The 21488-nt window shown below is 39.9% G+C and overlaps 1 protein-coding gene across 1 annotated transcript in view; it reads right to left on the bottom strand.

Annotated features, from left to right (window-relative positions):
* LOC149162803 (HEAT/U-box domain-containing protein) overlaps nt 1-21488 on the bottom strand; it is a 407100-nt gene that overhangs the window by 34165 nt on the left and 351447 nt on the right. Inside the window, exon 16 of the mRNA XM_089437404.1 lies at nt 15327-15557. Within this exon, the coding sequence (XP_089293530.1) occupies nt 15327-15557 (231 nt within the window). The remainder of the gene's footprint in view (nt 1-15326; nt 15558-21488) is intronic.

Below are 21488 nucleotides of genomic sequence, written 5' to 3'. Positions count from 1 at the left end.
GCCATGTGTCTCGGAACAGTGATCTCAGGCTGATGTGAAGGACCTCCCTCCTCAAAAATGACCTCTGGCTGTGGCTCGGGCTGTGGCTCTGGCTGTGGCTCTGTGAAGAAATCCCGAGAAATGAAGTCTGCCCATGCAATGCCCTGCTGAGTCAACTAATGGGCAACAATAAGCTGGATAAGACCGTGATGGCACAAACTCCGATACTGCTGAGCTGGAGACCGCCTCTGGAACACTGACACCATCCTCTGAATATCATGGAAAAAGAAAACCGGGATGTTCATCATCCTCACCCGGGTGAAGTGCATCAGCAAGCAAATGTGATAAGAGAAGACCCGAGAAAATCTCCCCTCGCATGTGAAGTAGTGCATGATAAGCCGCATAATAGAAGCATACTCCGCCCGGAGGAACCTGAAAGGAAAGATCCCCGACAAATGACTCATGAATGCTGGCCTGACATATGGCTCAAAATAAACATAATCCAGCATTTTGCGCTTGGGCCACACCTCACCCACATTTGGTATCCCGGTAGCCTCTGAAATCACCTCCGGAGATAGTACAAAATTCACCCCTGCAAGAGTGACCTGCCCATCATGAAGGTGCAAAACAAATAATCGGGCCAACTCCCTGTGGTGCTGAATCTGGGCCAGCCTCTCACAAAACTCAAGACATGACATGTACCGGAAAAAAGTCACTGCCAAAGGGCAAGCCTGTAACTCTGCTAGAGAAGTGGGCTCTTCTCTCTTATGATGACCACCTTTGCCACCCTTCCGAGGCCTCTGTACCTCAGACTCCGAAGAAGAAGACCGGTCATCACCTTGCTCATTAGTTTCAGTGGTTGACATGATGTTATTGAGCAAGGTGGAGAAAAAGAACACAACTGATTGCTGCCCTGCCTGCAAAATGCTGAGAAGTATGCTGTTTTCAAGGGGAAAAAATCATGAAGGAAATGTTAGGGGGGGGACTTTTAATAAGGAAAGGGAAATATATAAAAACAGGGAATTTAAAGGACTGATTCACAAAATATCAAACATGTTCCTCATCTCTTATCATTTGGAAATCATTTGCAAATAAATACTTTATTAGGGAAAATATGTGTAATGATCACCAAGGGAAAGGACAATATATTTTTTTTTAACATGGGGTAAAGGACAACATGATCATAGGGGTATGGGGTAGCATCAATCATTAGCATCAACAGGCTGCTCCTTTAATTTGTCTTTGACTGTACTTTATAAGCATACTCTGTTTTTTCAAGTTTATGTGCTTTTGATGCTAAGGGGAAACAAAGCATTAGTTTGCATTTGTCATGAGGGAAAAAGGGGCTTTAGTTACATGTTGACAAAAGGGAAGAGGGATTTCAATTGCACTGGGATTTTTAGGGAAGGAATAGAGCAATTGAACTGGGATTTTAATGAAGGGAAAAGTAGGGAAAACAGAGTTTAAAATTGGGGAGATGCAACAATTGTTCCTGTGCAAACCCTATCACAGCAAACTGTCCATTTTGAGCATCATGTACAGCTGTATATTGTTGATTTTGGCATGAATGTTTACACAGCATCCTTGCCTCTGATTTTTACACAACAATATGTCTTTTTGCTCTTGTAGTGGCTAGGCTATGGCATGGTAATACTTGACTCTGTTTTTGTGGCGAACATGCACATGCATTTGCCATATATATATACTCTTTTCTTTTTCATAACATTTCTTTTTATCTTTGCTGTGTTTTTATATATCTTTTGTTTTATTAACTGCTGTGTGATAATGCTTTAGGGTTTGAGTAGGGTATATAGGCATTAGGGTTTGGGAAGGATAGATAGGCATTAGGGTTTTGAGGAGGGGTTAGGGTTTTAGGAACTTTGGGATGGGATTTTTAGTATAGTTTGCAAATGAGATAAAAGAGAGAGACACACTGACATTTGTGAACCAAAATGGGAAACCAAGGAGGGAAAAAGGAATTATAAACCTTGAAAAACAAACATAACCCTAGCATAATGCCTACAACACAAACAATCATTCCTATCCTTTCTCCATGCATTTTTTCTGTGATAACATACATATCAAGCCCATGAATTCATATTTCTAGCTTTCAAATGTATAAAGAGACCCTACCTCGACCGATTGAGTGAATGAGAGAGAGTTTGGGTCGATTTTGGAGGTTCCTGGGCAAATCGACCTGAGTGGTCGCGCCCCCGTGCTGAGTGGTCGCGCCCCTGCTGAGTGGTCGCGCCCTTGTAAATTTACACAGCAAAAATTGCGCTGAGTGGTCGCGCCCCACCCAAGTGGTCGCGCACCCTGCCTGAGTGGTCGCGCACCAGGCAAATACCCAATTTTGCTGCAAATCGCCTTCTTCGACCTCTCAAGTGTGTTTGCTTGCTCTCAAATGCATAATGAGGCTCCTTAGAGGGAAATTTGGCCTTTATATGCCCAAATTTGAAAAAATTAACTTACCAAACCCACTTTGTAATGTTTTTGCTTTGGCATTCATTTTAACACTGTTTTTGAGTTCATTTTGTCCTGATTTTGGCCTTTTGAATGTTTTAACTCCGTTCTTTTTGCAGGTTAGCCATCTGAGGGATGCTAGTGAGGAGACCAGGGTTATTGCCGGCATTTTGGAGAATTTTGAAAATTTTCTTTATTTTTGCAAATTTCACATGACCTTGGGTTTAAAAACAGAGTTTTTAAAACCAAGGTATAAATGAGCTGCAACTGATGAAAAATATTAATGAAACATATGTACATGCTTCCTTCTGGTTTGCTGGGCACATGAACCTTTGACTCATGACTTTGCAGTGATTTTTGACTTAAAACCCTAGACCTAAGACTTGGGATCTCAAGACCAAAATAAACAAGTATAACACAAGCTCATTAAATGACATGACCTGCTCCAGCAAAACCAAGAAGGGAACAAAAGACCAGCTCCTCCATCAGTGTTATGGCATGCCTAATGGGATGCAAGACTGACACTGATGAGACACCTACTTATGCAAAATGCAAAGAGCTTTTGATCACCGATGGAGGGCTCAAGACCGACACTAACATTGGCTCCAATTGGGGATGGTAGCTCCTTGGAGGTGCCAAGAACCTTAGACATCTGGGAGAGCAGACCAGTGCTTGCAACCATTGGGCGATGGAGTCATTATTTTGAACGGAGAACACAAAACCTTTGACACATTTATTGAATGAAAACTTGACTGAGAACTGACTGAAACTTAACTGAAGCTTGACTCAAACCGACTCGATGGCAAACTGAAATAACTTGAAAAAACTTCACTCATGACTCATGACCGACTTAAAACAAAACTTTACAAAGCTTTTTGAAGGGCAGCAGTCCATCAAGATTTGGAATCATGATGACAACCACCTGCATACTAATGAAATATGTACAATCATGTATAATGAGTTTTCCAATGTAACCAATCCAGCAGATGGCTACATACCAAATTTCTGCTCTTGCTTATCTCGAGCAGGCGAAACGATGAACCTGTAGGCAACTCAAAATAACCACTGAAACCAAAGCTTATGATAATGAACCAGGCAACATTTATCTTTTCTAATGCTTGCAGAAGAATGCCAAAGGGATCTTGATAATCCTGAAGCACTACCTTGTTTGGAGATCCAGCTGCAAAAATATAAGTACTCGCTTCATTCTGATCTGAAAGAACAGTGGGTTGCTGATTGATAGGAAGGCACAGAGAAGTATAAGCTTCTGCCATATGAGTGTTGGCTGTAAATTCCTTGACCGTGAGAAATTTTGACATATTGTCTCTCTCAAGTTTATATTCCTCAATTTCATGGTCTAGGTCATTCTTAAACAGAAAACAATCCTCAATATCATCAAACATGACAGCCTTATTATCTTTGTGAAAGAAAAAATTATCTTTTTGCTGGTCTACAAAACTGATTATAAGACAGTCATCTTTTTCAAAAGAGGAAGAAGTTTCTCCAACACTTTCCTGACTAGGTGTGCATTGCAAATCTGTTGTAGCTTGGGCTGTAACAGGACCTTTCAAGAGCTGATCTATCTCCTCTTCAGACAAAGGAGACAATGCCTTTTGTTTTCTTCTGCTTAAACAATAATTATCTTCATATGACAAGGCATTCAAACTATCATTTATTACTGAGCTATTGAAAGTAGATACATCACTTACTTGCACAAAGATCTCACCTTGTTGTTCATGAACATCTGAATCCAAAACTCTGTCTATGATCTCAACAATAGAGCTCTCTTTGATGGGCTTCAGCACAAGGTATTCTTGGTCACCATGATCTGAATTTTGATCTGAAATAGCTGAGTTGACTGCATTACATTCTAAAATTGAATCTTGGCTATCTTGCACGCTGTCTTCTTCTGTAGGCAGATCTAAAACAAGCTCTTCTCTTTCATCAATTACAGCCATATGGCCATCTTCAACCTGCTGATCTTGACAAGTATCCTCTAAGATTTCTATGTGCTGCTGAAACGGCTTTTCATACAGGGCTTCCATGATCTCTTCATCCATGAAATTATCATCTTCATAAAACTTCTCAAGACTTTCAATAAAACTATAAGCATGCTTGCAACAGTCTTGAACTAAATGTAATGATGGATAAGAGTCCATATATCTTTCAATGAACATAGCATGAAAATCCTTTAAACAGTAAATACAAGCAGGCGGCAAACTTTCATACCATGATTGGGCTTTACCTTCCAGAGTGGCCAAGAATATCTTCATCAAGCAATCTTCAGGAAAATCCACCTTCAACTTGCGAATATGCATGTGAAATCTGACTAGATGTAAAGCAGCATCCTTCTTACCATCATCACTAAATGTAGGCAAATTCCTTGACCAATCTACCTTGGGAATCTTATTCGGAAAACCTGGAATGTGATCTCGGCTCATGGGAGCATATCTTCTTGCAATTAGGTCCATCATGAAAATCTCACAGCTACTGATCTTCCTGCAGTGAAGTCACCATGAAGCATAGGTTGTTGGATTCTTCAGTGAAAAGAGTCCCCAAGTGAATGATTTCAGCCTTTCAAGTGTCTGATCGTTGTCCACCATCAACAATCAGATCTGAACTTGATACATGTACTGGGGTAAAGTGTCAATGAAGCGCTACGTTCACAAGCTCACGGAGATTGACTGAAGCAGCGTTTATCTACTAACGCTGATGTAAAACAAGAGCGTTTTCAAAGGCTACCTGGCGTAACTTCAGGCTCCGTCTAAGACTTATGAAATAACACGTTCAATGAGCAAACGATCAGTTGTTCTCCCCAGTATGGTCGCCACTATGTTAGCGCTTGAGATTTCACCCTAGGCTGAGGAAGGTAAACCTTCAAGGCAACATCAAACCATTTCACCTCGTAGCTAGCCCTACGGGGTATGAGAAGGCTCTCTCCGGTCAAACTCGGTAGATCTTTCAATAGGATGAGCTGACCCAATTAGGAACACTGATATTAGGCTAGTAAACTGATTAGGAAGGTTGATTTAAAGTTTTTGGGGTTTTTGGTGGCGTGCGGGGATTGAGCTCAGTTTTTTGCAGGTGGGTCTTTGGGGCAAGGTAGGAGTTTGTGCTGATGCCTTTAGCTGAGATGGATGATCCAGGAAGAAAGAGAGGGAGCTAAAGAGGGCAAACAATGACTTTGAATCCTCTTTAGACAGTGGAAAACATAAATATTAAACAAAATTGAAAGTTGAGCATGGCATGCATGAATTCAAACTTTATCACTTCTTTTGTTTAATTAGCAGCAATAGAATAAGAGATGGAACACATAAACACACTTACAATGACAAGTAGGAAACACACCATCAACACAATAATCCACAAGAATCCACAATGATGTCTGCAAAACCCTGGCCTTCCTTTTCCTCAAATTGCAGAGATACAAGTGAAATATACAATAGAGCTTCTCCCTCAAGAGTCCAACCATCAAAATGAGGATGAGAAGGCATCATATAGCTGATCTAACTCCTTTCCCCACCTCTAGGGGTCGAGCTCAACTTCCTAGGAGCAGTTTGAACTAATTCTAAACTAAGAACTAGATAATAGGCAGTCAAAACAACTTGCCTCTAAAACTTAGGAAACTAATCCATGCATTAAATTTTCACTATTTACATCAAAGAAAGTTCTAGAAATGTCAAAGGAGAGTAAATGCATCCATGTGCCATGAAAATTACACCAAAGTTTCTTATTTACATGCCCAAAAGTCATCCAAGAGTAAAAACAGTGTTTTGCTGGCCGAAATGGTCAAATCTGGCAATTTTCCCTGAGTGGTCGCGCCCCTGATCCTGAGTGGTCGCGCCCCTTTGCAGCTCTGGTTGAAGGCCTTCCCGGTGTCCAAATCAGGTGCAAGATAGCTCGTTGGAAAGGTCTGGGAGTCTACTTTCCAACTCAAGTGGAATTTCTGAATTTGGAGTTGATTTGACCCCTCAAAAATCATTTCTCCCAAGGCAGCTTTCTGCAACTCAAAAAAGGGGCAGAAAGTCAAAATTTGCATGTATTTTGAGCTTTTGGAGGCCCAAATCTCCATAAAATTTGAAACCCATCCATATCCAAGTGTATTTTGTCATGACAAATCCAAATATGTAGATTTTTCCTCAATCTGAGCTGTCCCCATGAGTGGTCGCGCGGGGGGTGAGACCACTCAAATGACCAAAACCTGTAAAATGCTAAAAAATGCCAAAAATGCCTCAAAATCCTCAAAATTTCTTGTGTTTGCTGCTGGGAGGATACTAATGAGTATCATGGTGAGTGAGTGATGCCTCAGCCAAGATACGGAGTGGGTTGGCCTTCTTCTTCCTCGAAAGAGCCTCGTTCAACCGCCGTTGAAGGATCTTCATCCTTGCTTTGCAAACATGCATTCTTGCCCAATAATGATCCTTCATGTGTCTGAGCAACCTTTTGTCTCGGTTGGCTTTCTCCAACAGCTGCTGCAAGTGTACATTTGAACTGATGAGCCTTGATTCCCGGTCCCTAGGCCACAAGTCACCCGGCCTCCTACGGTTCAAGTCTCGGTTGCTACGAATTCTCCATAGTTCATCCAACTCTTTTTCCTCTTCTAGTTGCTTGTTGCGCTGCTCCAAGTAATTTATTGTCCACTTGGCCATATCAAGCTTCTCCTGCAGCAAGCGGTTTTCCGCCTCTCTCTGTCGGATGATCTCGTGCAAATCTGATGTAGGGGAGCGAGCATTAAGATCAATGATGTCAACCGGCATGTCAATGGCTCTCTCCTCCTCTGTCACGGGCTGTTTGCCCTCTCGTACCGCTGATGAAGAATGCGAGGCCCCTTCCACCTGATGTGGAGATAACACTCGCTGACCTGTAGCTGATGATGATGGCGAGACCCCTTCCACCTGCTGTGGAGAAAGTACTCGTCGAGCTGCTGCAAACAAGGCCCTCGGGCCTTTCTGATAAGTGAGGCGAGGTGAGGAAGCCATGTGTCTCGGAACAGTGATCTCAGGCTGATGTGAAGGACCTCCCTCCTCAAAAATGACCTCTGGCTATGGCTCGGGCTGTGGCTCTGGCTGTGGCTCTGTGAAGAAATCCCGAGAAATGAAGTCTGCCCATGCAATGCCCTGTTGAGTCAACTAATGGGCAACAATAAGCTGGATAAGACCGTGATGGCACAAACTCCGATACTGCTGAGCTGGAGACCGCCTCTGGAACACTGACACCATCCTCTGAATATCATGGAAAAAGAAAACCGGGATGTTCATCATCCTCACCCGGGTGAAGTGCATCAGCAAGCGAATGTGATAAGAGAAGACCCGAGAAAATCTCCCCTCACATGTGAAGTAGTGCATGATAAGCCGCATAATAGAAGCATACTCCGCCCGGAGGAACCTGAAAGGAAAGATCCCCGACAAATGACTCATGAATGCTGGCCTGACATATGGCTCAAAATAAACATAATCCAGCATTTTGCGCTTGGGCCACACCTCACCCACATTTGGTATCCCGGTAGCCTCTGAAATCACCTCCGGAGATAGTACAAAATTCACCCCTGCAAGAGTGACCTGCCCATCATGAAGGTGCAAAACAAATAATCGGGCCAACTCCCTGTGGTGCTGAATCTGGGCCAGCCTCTCACAAAACTCAAGACATGACATGTACCGGAAAAAAGTCACTGCCAAAGGGCAAGCCTGTAACTCTGCTAGAGAAGTGGGCTCTTCTCTCTTATGATGACCACCTTTGCCACCCTTCCGAGGCCTCTGTACCTCAGACTCCGAAGAAGAAGACCGGTCATCACCTTGCTCATTAGTTTCAGTGGTTGACATGATGTTATTGAGCAAGGTGGAGAAAAAGAACACAACTGATTGCTGCCCTGCCTGCAAAATGCTGAGAAGTATGCTGTTTTCAAGGGGAAAAAATCATGAAGGAAATGTTAGGGGGGGGACTTTTAATAAGGAAAGGGAAATATATAAAAACAGGGAATTTAAAGGACTGATTCACAAAATATCAAACATGTTCCTCATCTCTTATCATTTGGAAATCATTTGCAAATAAATACTTTATTAGGGAAAATATGTGTAATGATCACCAAGGGAAAGGACAATATATTTTTTTTTAACATGGGGTAAAGGACAACATGATCATAGGGGTATGGGGTAGCATCAATCATTAGCATCAACAGGCTGCTCCTTTAATTTGTCTTTGACTGTACTTTATAAGCATACTCTGTTTTTTCAAGTTTATGTGCTTTTGATGCTAAGGGGAAACAAAGCATTAGTTTGCATTTGTCATGAGGGAAAAAGGGGCTTTAGTTACATGTTGACAAAAGGGAAGAGGGATTTCAATTGCACTGGGATTTTTAGGGAAGGAATAGAGCAATTGAACTGGGATTTTAATGAAGGGAAAAGTAGGGAAAACAGAGTTTAAAATTGGGGAGATGCAACAATTGTTCCTGTGCAAACCCTATCACAGCTAACTGTCCATTTTGAGCATCATGTACAGCTGTATATTGTTGATTTTGGCATGAATGTTTACACAGCATCCTTGCCTCTGATTTTTACACAACAATATGTCTTTTTGCTCTTGTAGTGGCTAGGCTATGGCATGGTAATACTTGACTCTGTTTTTGTGGTGAACATGCACATGCATTTGCCATATATATATACTCTTTTCTTTTTCATAACATTTCTTTTTATCTTTGCTGTGTTTTTATATATCTTTTGTTTTATTAACTGCTGTGTGATAATGCTTTAGGGTTTGAGTAGGGTATATAGGCATTAGGGTTTGGGAAGGATAGATAGGCATTAGGGTTTTGAGGAGGGGTTAGGGTTTTAGGAACTTTGGGATGGGATTTTTAGTATAGTTTGCAAATGAGATAAAAGAGAGAGACACACTGACATTTGTGAACCAAAATGGGAAACCAAGGAGGGAAAAAGGAATTATAAACCTTGAAAAACAAACATAACCCTAGCATAATGCCTACAACACAAACAATCATTCCTATCCTTTCTCCATGCATTTTTTCTGTGATAACATACATATCAAGCCCATGAATTCATATCTCTAGCTTTCAAATGTATAAAGAGACCCTACCTCGACCGATTGAGTGAATGAGAGAGAGTTTGGGTCGATTTTGGAGGTTCCTGGGCAAATCGACCTGAGTGGTCGCGCCCCCGTGCTGAGTGGTCGCGCCCCTGCTGAGTGGTCGCGCCCTTGTAAATTTACACAGCAAAAATTGCGCTGAGTGGTCGCGCCCCACCCAAGTGGTCGCGCACCAGGCACCAGGCAAATACCCAATTTTGCTGCAAATCGCCTTCTTCGACCTCTCAAGTGTGTTTGCTTGCTCTCAAATGCATAATGAGGCTCCTTAGAGGGAAATTTGGCCTTTATATGCCCAAATTTGAAAAAATTAACTTACCAAACCCACTTTGTAATGTTTTTGCTTTGGCATTCATTTTAACACTGTTTTTGAGTTCATTTTGTCCTGATTTTGGCCTTTTGAATGTTTTAACTCCGTTCTTTTTGCAGGTTAGCCATCTGAGGGATGCTAGTGAGGAGACCAGGGTTATTGCCGGCATTTTGGAGAATTTTGAAAATTTTCTTTATTTTTGCAAATTTCACATGACCTTGGGTTTAAAAACAGAGTTTTTAAAACCAAGGTATAAATGAGCTGCAACTAATGAAAAATATTAATGAAACATATGTACATGCTTCCTTCTGGTTTGCTGGGCACATGAACCTTTGACTCATGACTTTGCAGTGATTTTTGACTTAAAACCCTAGACCTAAGACTTGGGATCTCAAGACCAAAATAAACAAGTATAACACAAGCTCATTAAATGACATGCCCTGCTCCAGCAAAACCAAGAAGGGAACAAAAGACCAGCTCCTCCATCAGTGTTATGGCATGCCTAATGGGATGCAAGACTGACACTGATGAGACACCTACTTATGCAAAATGCAAAGAGCTTTTGATCACCGATGGAGGGCTCAAGACCGACACTAACACTACCCAGAGATCTCCTTTTGAGACCTGTTTTGGTTTCACACCAAGGTCTCCTTTGGATTTTGTCTTTGGTAAAGATACCATGGTTGATGGACACCGTGATGTGGACAGGGCAACTAGGTTCATTGAACAGATCCAAGAGATCCACAGGCAGTACAGGAACCGCTGGAAAAGAGCCAATCCAAGTACAAGGCTAGGCATGATAAGCATCAAATGGAGCATAGTTTTCAAGTTGGTGACCAAGTCTCACTGTATATTAGCTAGGACAGGATGCAAGGTGAAGGTAAAAAGCTAAAGCCTATCAAGTATGGACCCTTTAGGATACTTGAGAAGATTGGTGAAAATGCTTTTCGCCTTGATTTACCAGCTTACATGCACATCTACTCAGTCGTAAATGCAGATTGCTTGATATTGTTTGAACCTTCAATGGTTGAAGACCCTAAAGAGCAAAGTCAATTGTCTTCTATTGATGACCTGCTACCTGAGTATCTTAATGAATTGCATGAAGACGCAATGTTGGACAGGAAGGTGAGGACGACGCGCAAGGGAGATGTTGACTACCTTAGAATTGGGCTCAAGGGTTCGAAGCCAAGCAGTGCAAAGTGGATTGAGATTGGACAAGTGAGAAAGCAATACCCTCACTTAGTCGATGCTTGAAAACCAACTTTTGGTGGTCCAAAAGCTTTTTCAGTGGGAAGGCTGTGATCCGAATTGGATCCATAAAGAACTGTCAAAGGAACCATGACTGTATTAGGTCAGGACGAACATCAAAGAAATCAGAACAGCGATCAAAAACACCCCTGAACCAGTGGCAATGGCAGCCAGCGTGGAACGATGAGGACCTCGGTCAAAGTGCGCTGACCGAGGCCCATGGAGACTGTGCAGGAGGTCGAATTAGCCCCTGGGAGGCCCGGATCAGGAAACGGAGGTGGATTTTGATGCGCGATCGCGCTAAGCTGGGTAAAAAGGCTGAAAATGGAGTAGCCCTGAGCGCTTGGTCGCGTGGAGAGCCGAAGAACCGTGGGGCAAAAGGCAGAAGGGCTAAAAGCTAAAGGCGAGACCCGCTCCGAAACCGGCGGTATTGATCGAGGGCTCCCTGAACGATAAGCGGTTTTTGATGAAAGCAGAGCAATCCCATTCAGCGATCGACGCATGGCAAGCGGAGGAGAGAGAAAACTGCCACTCATCGCGTGTTAACGGTCGAGCAAGTCAACCGCGCGAAATGAGCGAACGGCGTTGGATCTAGGGGACCCAGATCGGACGGCTGAGATTGCACCCGATGGGGGAAGCGGAATCGACGAGGGAATAAGCCGCAGTTTGTAAGAATTTGAAGTTCGTTTTGACCGCCATGGTGGAGGAAGACTCATTCCACGACGTAACTGAAGAATTGAATCGACGAAGCAGACTGGCGCATTACAGGACGACATGTGGCCACTCCCTGTGAGCTTAGTGATGACACCGAACAAGGAACTCCAAGCACAGCGGCAGAAGATGATTCGACGGAGGTGGAAGAGGAACTGAACAGACATGAGTTCGAATGGCTTTAAAGCCATGAACAAAAAACAAAACACAGAACAGAGAGGAGTGGAACTAGAACCCCAAGAGGAGGACAGAACACAGAAAGACAGAAGACAGAGAACAGAAGAAGACAGTGAAGCAAAAGCAGAAGAGGACAGAAGGCCGAGCTGACCAAAGGCAGCGTCGAGCACTAAAGAGCTTCACTGATTCAAGCCATTCCAGAGAGGATCTGTCCAGACTGAGCACCACATTGGGCTCTCTCCATTGTAGACCAAAAGGTCACAGAGCTGGTAGGCAACAGAGTCTGTGCACTCCAGTGGCTTGGGAATCCAGGAACCACCCTGCCAAGCAAATCTGTTTCAGGTGACTCATATTGAGCTCCTGCATTGTAATTCTCTGCTTAAGACAAGTAAAATAAGGCCACCACTGAGAGCTGGACTGGAGATGTAGCCCTGGAGGATAGGTCGAACTCCTTATTAAATTCTTGTGTTTTGTATTTTCTTACTGTATTTCTCTGCTATCTTTCCATTTAAGTGTCTGTGTATTTGCAATCTGATCGATCTGTTGCTTAAATAACATAGACACACACACTAGCACATGAGTATGTAATACCTTTATTCAATAAATCTTTCACTGAGGTCACTCATAGAGTGATTATCAGATCAATAAATAAATAAGTGAATAACATTATGTTGCAAGAAAAAAGGGAATAAGAGGGAATAAGAGCCATAGATGACAATTTTAAAGGAAAAAACAAGTCTATATTAACTCTAATAGATGATTACATGATGGTAGAGTTTCAGCCAAGTTTCAGAGGTTAAGGTACGAGTACGACCCAAAACGTTGAGTTCTTTGAAGTTTCGTGCAACATAGGTTATTCACAAACCCTAAGTTCTTTGACGAACACAAAATAATTAATATTCGACGAACAAATGGAGACCAATTCGAAAATGATGAAGGAAGTCAAGATGAGTTCCACACAACAATCATTATTTTGGATTAAATCTCTGTTTTGTATAACATACAATGAATATCCTTAGATTCATAAAAAAATGTGAATTATGTTGTCCAACATGTGGAAAATTATTTAATGCGGAAGAATGTCAAGATGATGTACTGATGCAAATGACAGAACGAGAGGAAAAACTTGCAAAACTGGAACAAAAATTAACAGAAAAAGACGAGGAAATTTTGCATCTAAGGGGCCATAGCCAAAAATTACTTGTGAAAGTCAAGAAGTCCAAGGAACAAAAGAAAAATTAGAAGAAGAAAAGGGATGTGTCAAGAAAAAATTCAACGAAATTCTATCAGAGAAGGAAAAAGAAAATTAGCGCTTAAAAGCGCTAAACCAAAGGTTATTCGAACAAATCAGAGATCTAAAAGATGAGAAGCTTAAAAGTCAAGACATTGAAAATAAGGTTGATGAATCAAAAACCAAAGAACTCTTATGTCTAAGAAACCATAATCAAAGTCTACTCACTCAAATTAAGAAACTTAAGGATGATAACCAATCATTAAAAAACAAGTTAGAAGAATTACTCACAAAAGAAGTATCAAAGTCTTTAGGCGTAACAGTCCAAGTCGAAGAAAAGGAGAAAAACACAGACCCCATTAATCTCACAATTCAGACAAATCCAAACCCAACTGAAGTAAGAACGTACTCAGAAGTTGTAGTTCACATGATGAAAAACCCAGGTGAAGATTATGTAAACAACTCGATGATATCAGAACCTAAAGTAAGTCTCAATCTTACCACACACATGATAAGGGAAAGACAAACTCATTATCTACATCCGAATCACAAAAGCAGACATTCCAATAAGTCTAAATATCTGCATCTCTCAAAACAAAAACAACAAACTTATGTTCAGAAGGATACTGAAGTGCACACAATTTAGTGCAATGATAACGATTCATCACAAGTTTCTACTAATAGAAAGATTCCACAAAATATTAATTTAGGATGGTCCTTTCTCCATGCGACAACTTTTTATATCACTCCAAGGATCATATCAACTTGTATCAACGAACATGACAATTCTGAGACAAGAAGATAGTCGAAACAAAAAAAAAAAAAAAAGATATCAAGCCTTTTCATCAGCGAGCTTTGAGGACAAATCTTTTTGAAGCGGAAGGCAATGTTATGAATAAAATATATTAAATATAAATAATGATGATAATTGTAATAATGATTAGTTAATTAGTAATTAGTGTTGAAGTCTGAGACTCTGAAGAGGCCTATCTAAATGGGACATGACTTTCCATGAAGAGGCACTTGCCTAGTATATAAGCAGGCCCCTCACTCTCATTTGTATCATCATTCTTATTCATATATTTTTTAAATATATTATTGTCTCTTCAACGGAGATCTACATATTCCAAGTCTTCTGGAGTATTTAACTTGAAGAATGAACTTTGTTTGTTCCATGCTATCACCATGGAAACACAATCCCTTTGCTCTTCTTTCATCCATTTGCTAAGGTCAATCATATAGGTTTAGTGAGGTTAGGAAAGGGAACACAATGCCCTCTATTGGTGTTGGTGGCCAGCCTTCTAGTAGCCATAAATAGGATTGCAAAATATAGCATCCGTGATCTAGCTATAATGTTTAGCTCAATCAGTTGAACTATAAACCCAAGGCATGTTGCCAACAGGGAGTACATGGGTGACAACAGTTTTAAATCCCATCAAATCCCTCAAGGTTACCAACTACTATTTTTGTTGGCAGTTGAACTTCCCTCCATCCAGATATTTCACAGAAGAGGGATCCCGACAGGTTTTGCTTTGCAAAAATATATACCATTCATGATCAAGATCATGAGGCAACACACTAGCATATCCTACATAAGTTGAATACTAACGAATGATATTGTCATAATCTAAAAGTAAATTAGGTGGATAAATGTGAAGTACTCAAAATTGAAATTATACTTAACAAGATGTAAATTGACACGCAACAGTTATATAGCTAAAGAAGTCTGTAAACCAATGAGAAGCAAGATAGCTAGTGTATCAAGCTAAGTTTCCCGCATGTCATTGATCACTAAAATGCTTCCAATGATCTATTGAATAAATTCCCCTAGAGCCCATGCTCTGCTATGGGCAGGATCTTCCTAGCCAAGTGACTGCTGCTTTCAAGTTTGTTTTTAATCTACCATCCAATGCCAATTTTCTGCTACACTCTTAGAGTAAGCTTCCCTGGGTATAAGAAAGTATTCTTTGAAAAGAAAGGGTCGTAACAAACTAGATGGGATAACATGATAAATGACAAAAAAAGGTGGCTTATGCTGAAAATATTTTACAGTGAAAACAATGAGGTTGAAAAAGAGAAAATCAAAGAGTGTTTATGTCCAAAATAATACTTAACCTGATTGCGAACAAACGCTACCATAGAGAGCATCCATTTCCGTAGCCGATTCTCACTGACTCCCAACTTCCGTGTGCATTCAACATCAACAGCCCGCAGAGGGTAACAAGAAGGCAGTCGAATGACAACATCCATGCCAGCCTCCTCTTTCTTATAAATGGCAGTGACCTCCCGAGATGACCTATTGGCTTTTATAGAGAGAGTATCATCTGCTATCCCAGCTGCTTGGATCTGTACAGTGGAAGGAAAAAGCACATATAAGACAGTTGTATCAATCAGAAAGAGAAGTGCATGATTCAGGCAACAAACTGATGAAAAAATTTAAAGCATATAAATCGTTAAGAGGTACAGTCTCGTGTAGTTACCAGTAACTCAAGATCAATCTAGAGAGGACAATGTGACAATAAAAGCATTCTTCACAAACATGGAAGAAAGGGAAAACAGAACAGGACAGTTGCTATATTTCTTAAGTTCCAACTTCCAGCCCAATTAAGTATGCTATAACTGAATGCCAATAATGAAATGGTCCAACTAAGAATAGTTCATCTTAACTATTTTATATCTGTATAAACTTTATTGTTTGATTGCCATATTCCTTATACATAGAGTTAATCAAACCACCATGAATCTAGGAGCTGTCTAAAGCATTTTACCAGCCCTATGGAAATACAGATATATTTAAGAGTTGGCCAAACATCAATCACTATATGTAATGAACAATAGTCTATACAGAAAAATACCCAACAGGAAGGGCAAAGTATTGAAACCAATATAGGAGGAATAATATATATATAATTGATAATTGAATTGATGAGTTATTATTATACAATGGGCAACAGAGTAGTTATATGCAATGACTAGTCACAAAGGTGAAACGCTGTGTTGTGTCCCTTAGCTCATTATTATTATTATTATTATTTACGTATTTTATAACCATAGCATTACCTCTCCCTCAAAGCATCATTTCTTCATTCTTGTTTTTAATGCTTTTACATGATACTCTGTACTTGATGTTGTCATAGTTGAAGATATATAGCAATACAATCATTAAAGTGATGAAAGAATTGTCATATTGTTGAAAGGCCATTCCACCCTAGTTCGATTTTATGTGCAACTACGTGTTTATAAGTTTATTTTAAAAACTCTTATTGTGATTCCAGTGTTAGGATATTCCGACACATAGGAAATAGTTAAGTATAACTTGGTCTAGTGTAGAGTTAGGTAAAGTGTGTTTCTTTACTATGTATTTTTGTAACTTACAATCCGATGGTCATGATATGTTCTAAACATGAAGTGATCCGACGGTTCATTCTCTCCTTGGTATTACCGACACTTGATCCGTGGCTTAACACTCGATTGGTCCATGATCTCTATTTAAAGAGCATGGAGGGTCATTTGTAGGGTGACCGTTCATGAAAGAAGCTTATGTAAATTTTCTTTCTTTTATATTAATAAATTGTCTGAAGTGGCCGCGTTGACTCAAGCAGTGGACTGTTTCCCTCTTTGAGGGTTTCAAGTTTCAACCACGTCAAGAACACTAGTGTATTGATCTGTGATCTGTTTGTGAGCAGTGTCCTTTGGTGTTCTATCTAAGGAACTTACCCTGTAAATTCCTACATGGTATTAGAGCTATTTGAGGGTTGCATCCGTTGGTGATCCAAATCGGAAGTCGATACAACTGCATCCGACTGTTGTTTCCTAGATCTATTGTTTCTGACCGCTTTCGGGTCGAGAGGGTTGCTTTATTGTGTTAGGAGCATATGCTCTAGTGAGGAACCCCTTTCGTTTCACACGAAAAGGTTTCTGGTAGCCCTAGCTACGTCATTTTTAAGATCTGGAGGTATACAGTCTTTATTTGCAGTTTTATTTATTTATCTCTCTGTTTATTTTGGTTTATTTATCTCTCTGTTTTTATTACCGGATCTATACTTTTCATTTATGTGTATGCTATTTGCCCGCGACTCTGTGCGATCTGGGCAAATCAGAAACAGAAAGGAAGAATTTTTCTCATGCGCATACTCTTTTCTGCCACACCTTAGTGTGATCTCGGAAAATCAGAAACATTGAGGAAAATATTTAGTTTCCGGTGAAAGCTAACTTCAAGCCATAAGGTTTGGTTTTTTTGTATGCCCATGTTGGGTTGTGTGGTTCTTTGTTTTGTAGGCAAAAAAATCTTTTTCAAGTAAGCACGCACCCCAAAGCTTCAGTGACTAAAAAAAAATCCCCTTCCTCTTTTCCAAAAATTACTAACCTTTTAAACTAACTCACTTGGTCCAAAGTTACTTTATGAGAATAGAGATCTCGAGTTCAAGTGTTTCTTTTTGTTGAGTTACTTTTTCAAAAACACATGTAAATTATGTTTTAAAGTTACTTTATGTAAAAGTGTTCTCACCCATTATAAAAAGTGAATCACTTATAATTCTAAAGTCTCTCTATCTTTTATTTAAGTTACAATTTAGTGGGTAGGTCATAAAGTACCATTGTAAAAGTGACTTTCACTTATTTATAAAAGCGGGTCACATAAAAATAAAAAAATAAAAAAAATTAAGTGAGCTAATTAGATTAATTTTTTGGGGGGGGTGGGATTTTTTTTTAAATATATAACATTATCCTTCACTTCCGCACATTCACGCACTTCATCGTCATCTTCAATAACTTTTCTTCAAAAAGCCATAACTTCTTCATCCAGAAAACGTTTTCAAAGCCGTTTTTTAATCGGCTTAATTTTTCGAGATTTTTCCATTGGAACACTTAGTTTCAGCATCTACAACTTTAGTTTCTGTTAAAATGGAAAGTCCATGCCAAGTTATTCTTGATAGCACCAACTACTTCGAATGGTGGTCCTACATTGTGGATTTACTTAGAAGTAAAGGTCTTTACAGAATAGCCTCAAGCCAATAAACCAAACCTATAGATGAAGATAAGGCAGCCAAATGGGAAAATAAGAAAGATCAAGCACGTGGGTTGATAGGGATGTCTATTTCTCTAGACCTTAGATTCCATATCGCAGAACTTGATACCATTAATGAAGCAATGAAACAGCTCAATAAAGTTTTTGGAATTAAAAATGAAATTAGAGCCCATCAACACGAAAATCAGTTGCTTATGTTGGACAACAATAATTTTTCTTCAATTGAAGATTTTTTGTCCAAGTTCAAGACCCTTAGACTTCTCTTGGAAGGTGTTAAGGTTAAGAAAGAAGATGGTAGCCTTATCTATTCCATTCTTCCTAAGTTGGGACCAGCCTACTCTGTGTTTGTTTCCACCTTCCATTCTACTAGAGAAGCCTTTTTTTCTCAAGTACAAGACTACAAGTCCCCCTCTTTTGATGCCTTTTGTGATTCTTTAACAAGAGAACAAGAAAAACTCTTACATCATGGTCTTCTTAATCTTGGAGACTCTTCTAAGAAGCCTTAGCCGCCCAACAACAACCAAATTCAAAGAAATCTAAGAAATAGTATCCTAAAAAGAATGGTCCTAACCCAAACAAGGGTCCTAAGCAATTTCAATCTCAAAATGAAAAATCAATTCAACAAAATGATAAGGCAAATAAAAACAAAGGGAAGAAGACTGATAGACATTGCAACTTTTGTAATTGAGATGGCCACTTAGAATCCAAATGCTTTAAGAATATGGAAGCCTTGGAAGCAGCAATGAAGAAGCCTAACATCCATTTGGAGCACTCTTCAACTTCAACTTCATCTTCAGGAATAACACTTTCTGCATGTGGTTGTCAAGCATCTTGGTCTGGTTATGCACTAAATGAATCTTCTTCTTCTCATTCTCAAGAGTGGCTCATTGATTCTGGAGCTTCTTATCACATGGCCAAAAACAAAGCCATGTTTTCTTCTTTAAATGATTGTAACACCAAAATATATATGTTCTTGATGATAGATCTCTTAATGTTTTAGGGACTGGAACTGTTCATCTAGACAATGGTCAATTTAATGATGTATTATGTGTTCCAACTTTATCCTACAACCTTCTATCTATATATTAGATAACTCATCAGGGGAAGGTAAAACCTTTGAATTTTCACCTCACGACGTTGTAATTAAGGACCTAAGAGATCCTAGATAGATTTTAGCTATTGTCATTGTTGATGATTCTACAAAGTTGTATAAGTTTAACAACTTTGGGTCATCAACTCTTCCCTCGGTATTTGTTGCTCATAATGATGAAGTGAGCAAACTTTGGCATGAGCAATTTGGTCACTTAAACTATCGCGAACTTCAAAATCTATGTAAAGAAAACATGGTGAAAAGTCTTCCTATGGTATCTTGTAGAGATGGTGTTTGTTCCGGATGTGTACTCGAAAAACATCATCCGGGTAGTTTTGAAAAACATGCCTCTTGGCACGCCCCAGCCCCTTTACAGCTTGTGCATAATGATTTATGTGGTCCACTTCTAGTTGTTTCATTCTCTGGCTACAAGTATTTCTTAACTTTCATTGATGATTTCTCCAGACGCACTTCGGTATACTTCTTAAAACTCAAGAGTGAAGTATTTAACATGTTCTTGGCCTTTAAGGCCTTTGTTGAGAAACAATCTGGACATCAAATTCTTAAGCTAATATCTGATAATGGCGGAGAATATGTTAACAACAAATTCATCAACTTTTTCACTAAGCATGGAATTCAAATGCAACATATTGTTCCATATACTCCACAACAAAATGGTGTACTTGAAAGGAAGAATCGCACCTTAAAGGAAATGGCTAATTGTATGCTTCAATCTAAAAGACTTAGTCTTAATTTTTGGGTAGAAGCAATTAACTGTGCAAATTACATAGTAAATTGCACTCCTACTAAGGCTTTAAATAATATCACTCCAGAAGAAGCATGGAGCTCAATTAAACCAGATGTAAGTCACTTTCATGTTTTTTGGAAGTGAAGCATAGACCCATATACTAGATGAGAAACATAAAGCTTTAGAACCTAAGAGTGAAAAATGTATTTTTGTTGAATATTCTGAAGATGTCAAAGGATATAGACTTCTTTCACCTAAGTCCAAAAATGTTATCATTAGAAGAGATGTAAAGTTTGTTGAAAATATATCGACCTACGAGCCTAGTTCGGCGGATGTGCCACCTTTCTCTATCCCTTCTACTTCTGAAAATATTTCTTCTTCAGATGATGACAATGAGGATGACAATCCTCCCCCACCTTCTCAGGATCCTCCTTCAACTCCTCAGCTTCCAAAATGGGTCTGTACTACTCGAGATGCAGCAGGTGCTCTTGCAGGTGATCCTACAAATCAGCGTTGTACACGTTCTCAATTCGATAAAGCCTCTTCTTTATTGGCTCAAGCTTCAGCGAATTATGATCCTGACACCTTTGCAGAAGCTTCAGGCCATCCAGATTGGCACGCATCTATGAATGAAGAAAATCTTTCATTATTGGCAAATGATACATGGTTCATTATTGGCAAATGATACATGGGATCTTGTTCCTCTTCCAAAGGGACAAAAACTTGTTAGATGCAAATGGGTTTACAGAACCAAGTTTGGACCAGATGGAAAAGTTGATAAACATAAAGCTCATCTTGTTGTTGAGGGTGTTTCACAAGTTGAAGGCATTGACTATACTGAAACATTCTCCCCTGTTGCCAAAATGAACTCTATCCGCCTTGTTCTTTCCCTTGTTGCCTCTTTCAAATGGGAAGTCCATCAGATGGATGTTAAATCTGCCTTTTTGCATGGGGACTTGCATGAAAAATCTATATGGAACAACCTCCTAGCTTTATACAAACAAACTCCAGCCTTGTATGTCGGCTTAAGAAATCCCTTTATGGTCTCAAACAAGCCCCTCGGGCTTGGTATACCAAAATAGATAGCTTTCTTTTAGATACTGGCTTTTCGAGGTGTCATTCTAACAATATTGTCTACACCAAGAAAGTGGGTAAGTCTCTTATCATTCTTGTTCTTTATGTTGATGATCTTATCCTTACTGGTAGTGATCCCAACTTTCTAAAACAAGTGAAGTCCAGCCTTAAAAAGAAGTTTGAAATGACAAACTTAGGACACTTGCATTATTTTCTTGGTCTTCAAGTCTTGAAATCCAAGGAAGGTATTTCCCTTTCCCAGTCCAAGTATGTCTGTGATCTTCTACGCCACTTTCACATGGAAGACTGTAAGCCAGCCCCTTCTCCCTTTCAATCTGG

Source organism: Pinus tabuliformis, chromosome 5_2, assembly GCF_031772625.1.
Source record: "Pinus tabuliformis cultivar Carrire ecotype Pingquan chromosome 5_2, CPIR1, whole genome shotgun sequence".
Lineage (NCBI taxonomy): Eukaryota > Viridiplantae > Streptophyta > Pinopsida > Pinales > Pinaceae > Pinus > Pinus tabuliformis.
This window is presented reverse-complemented; position numbering and strand designations above follow the sequence as displayed.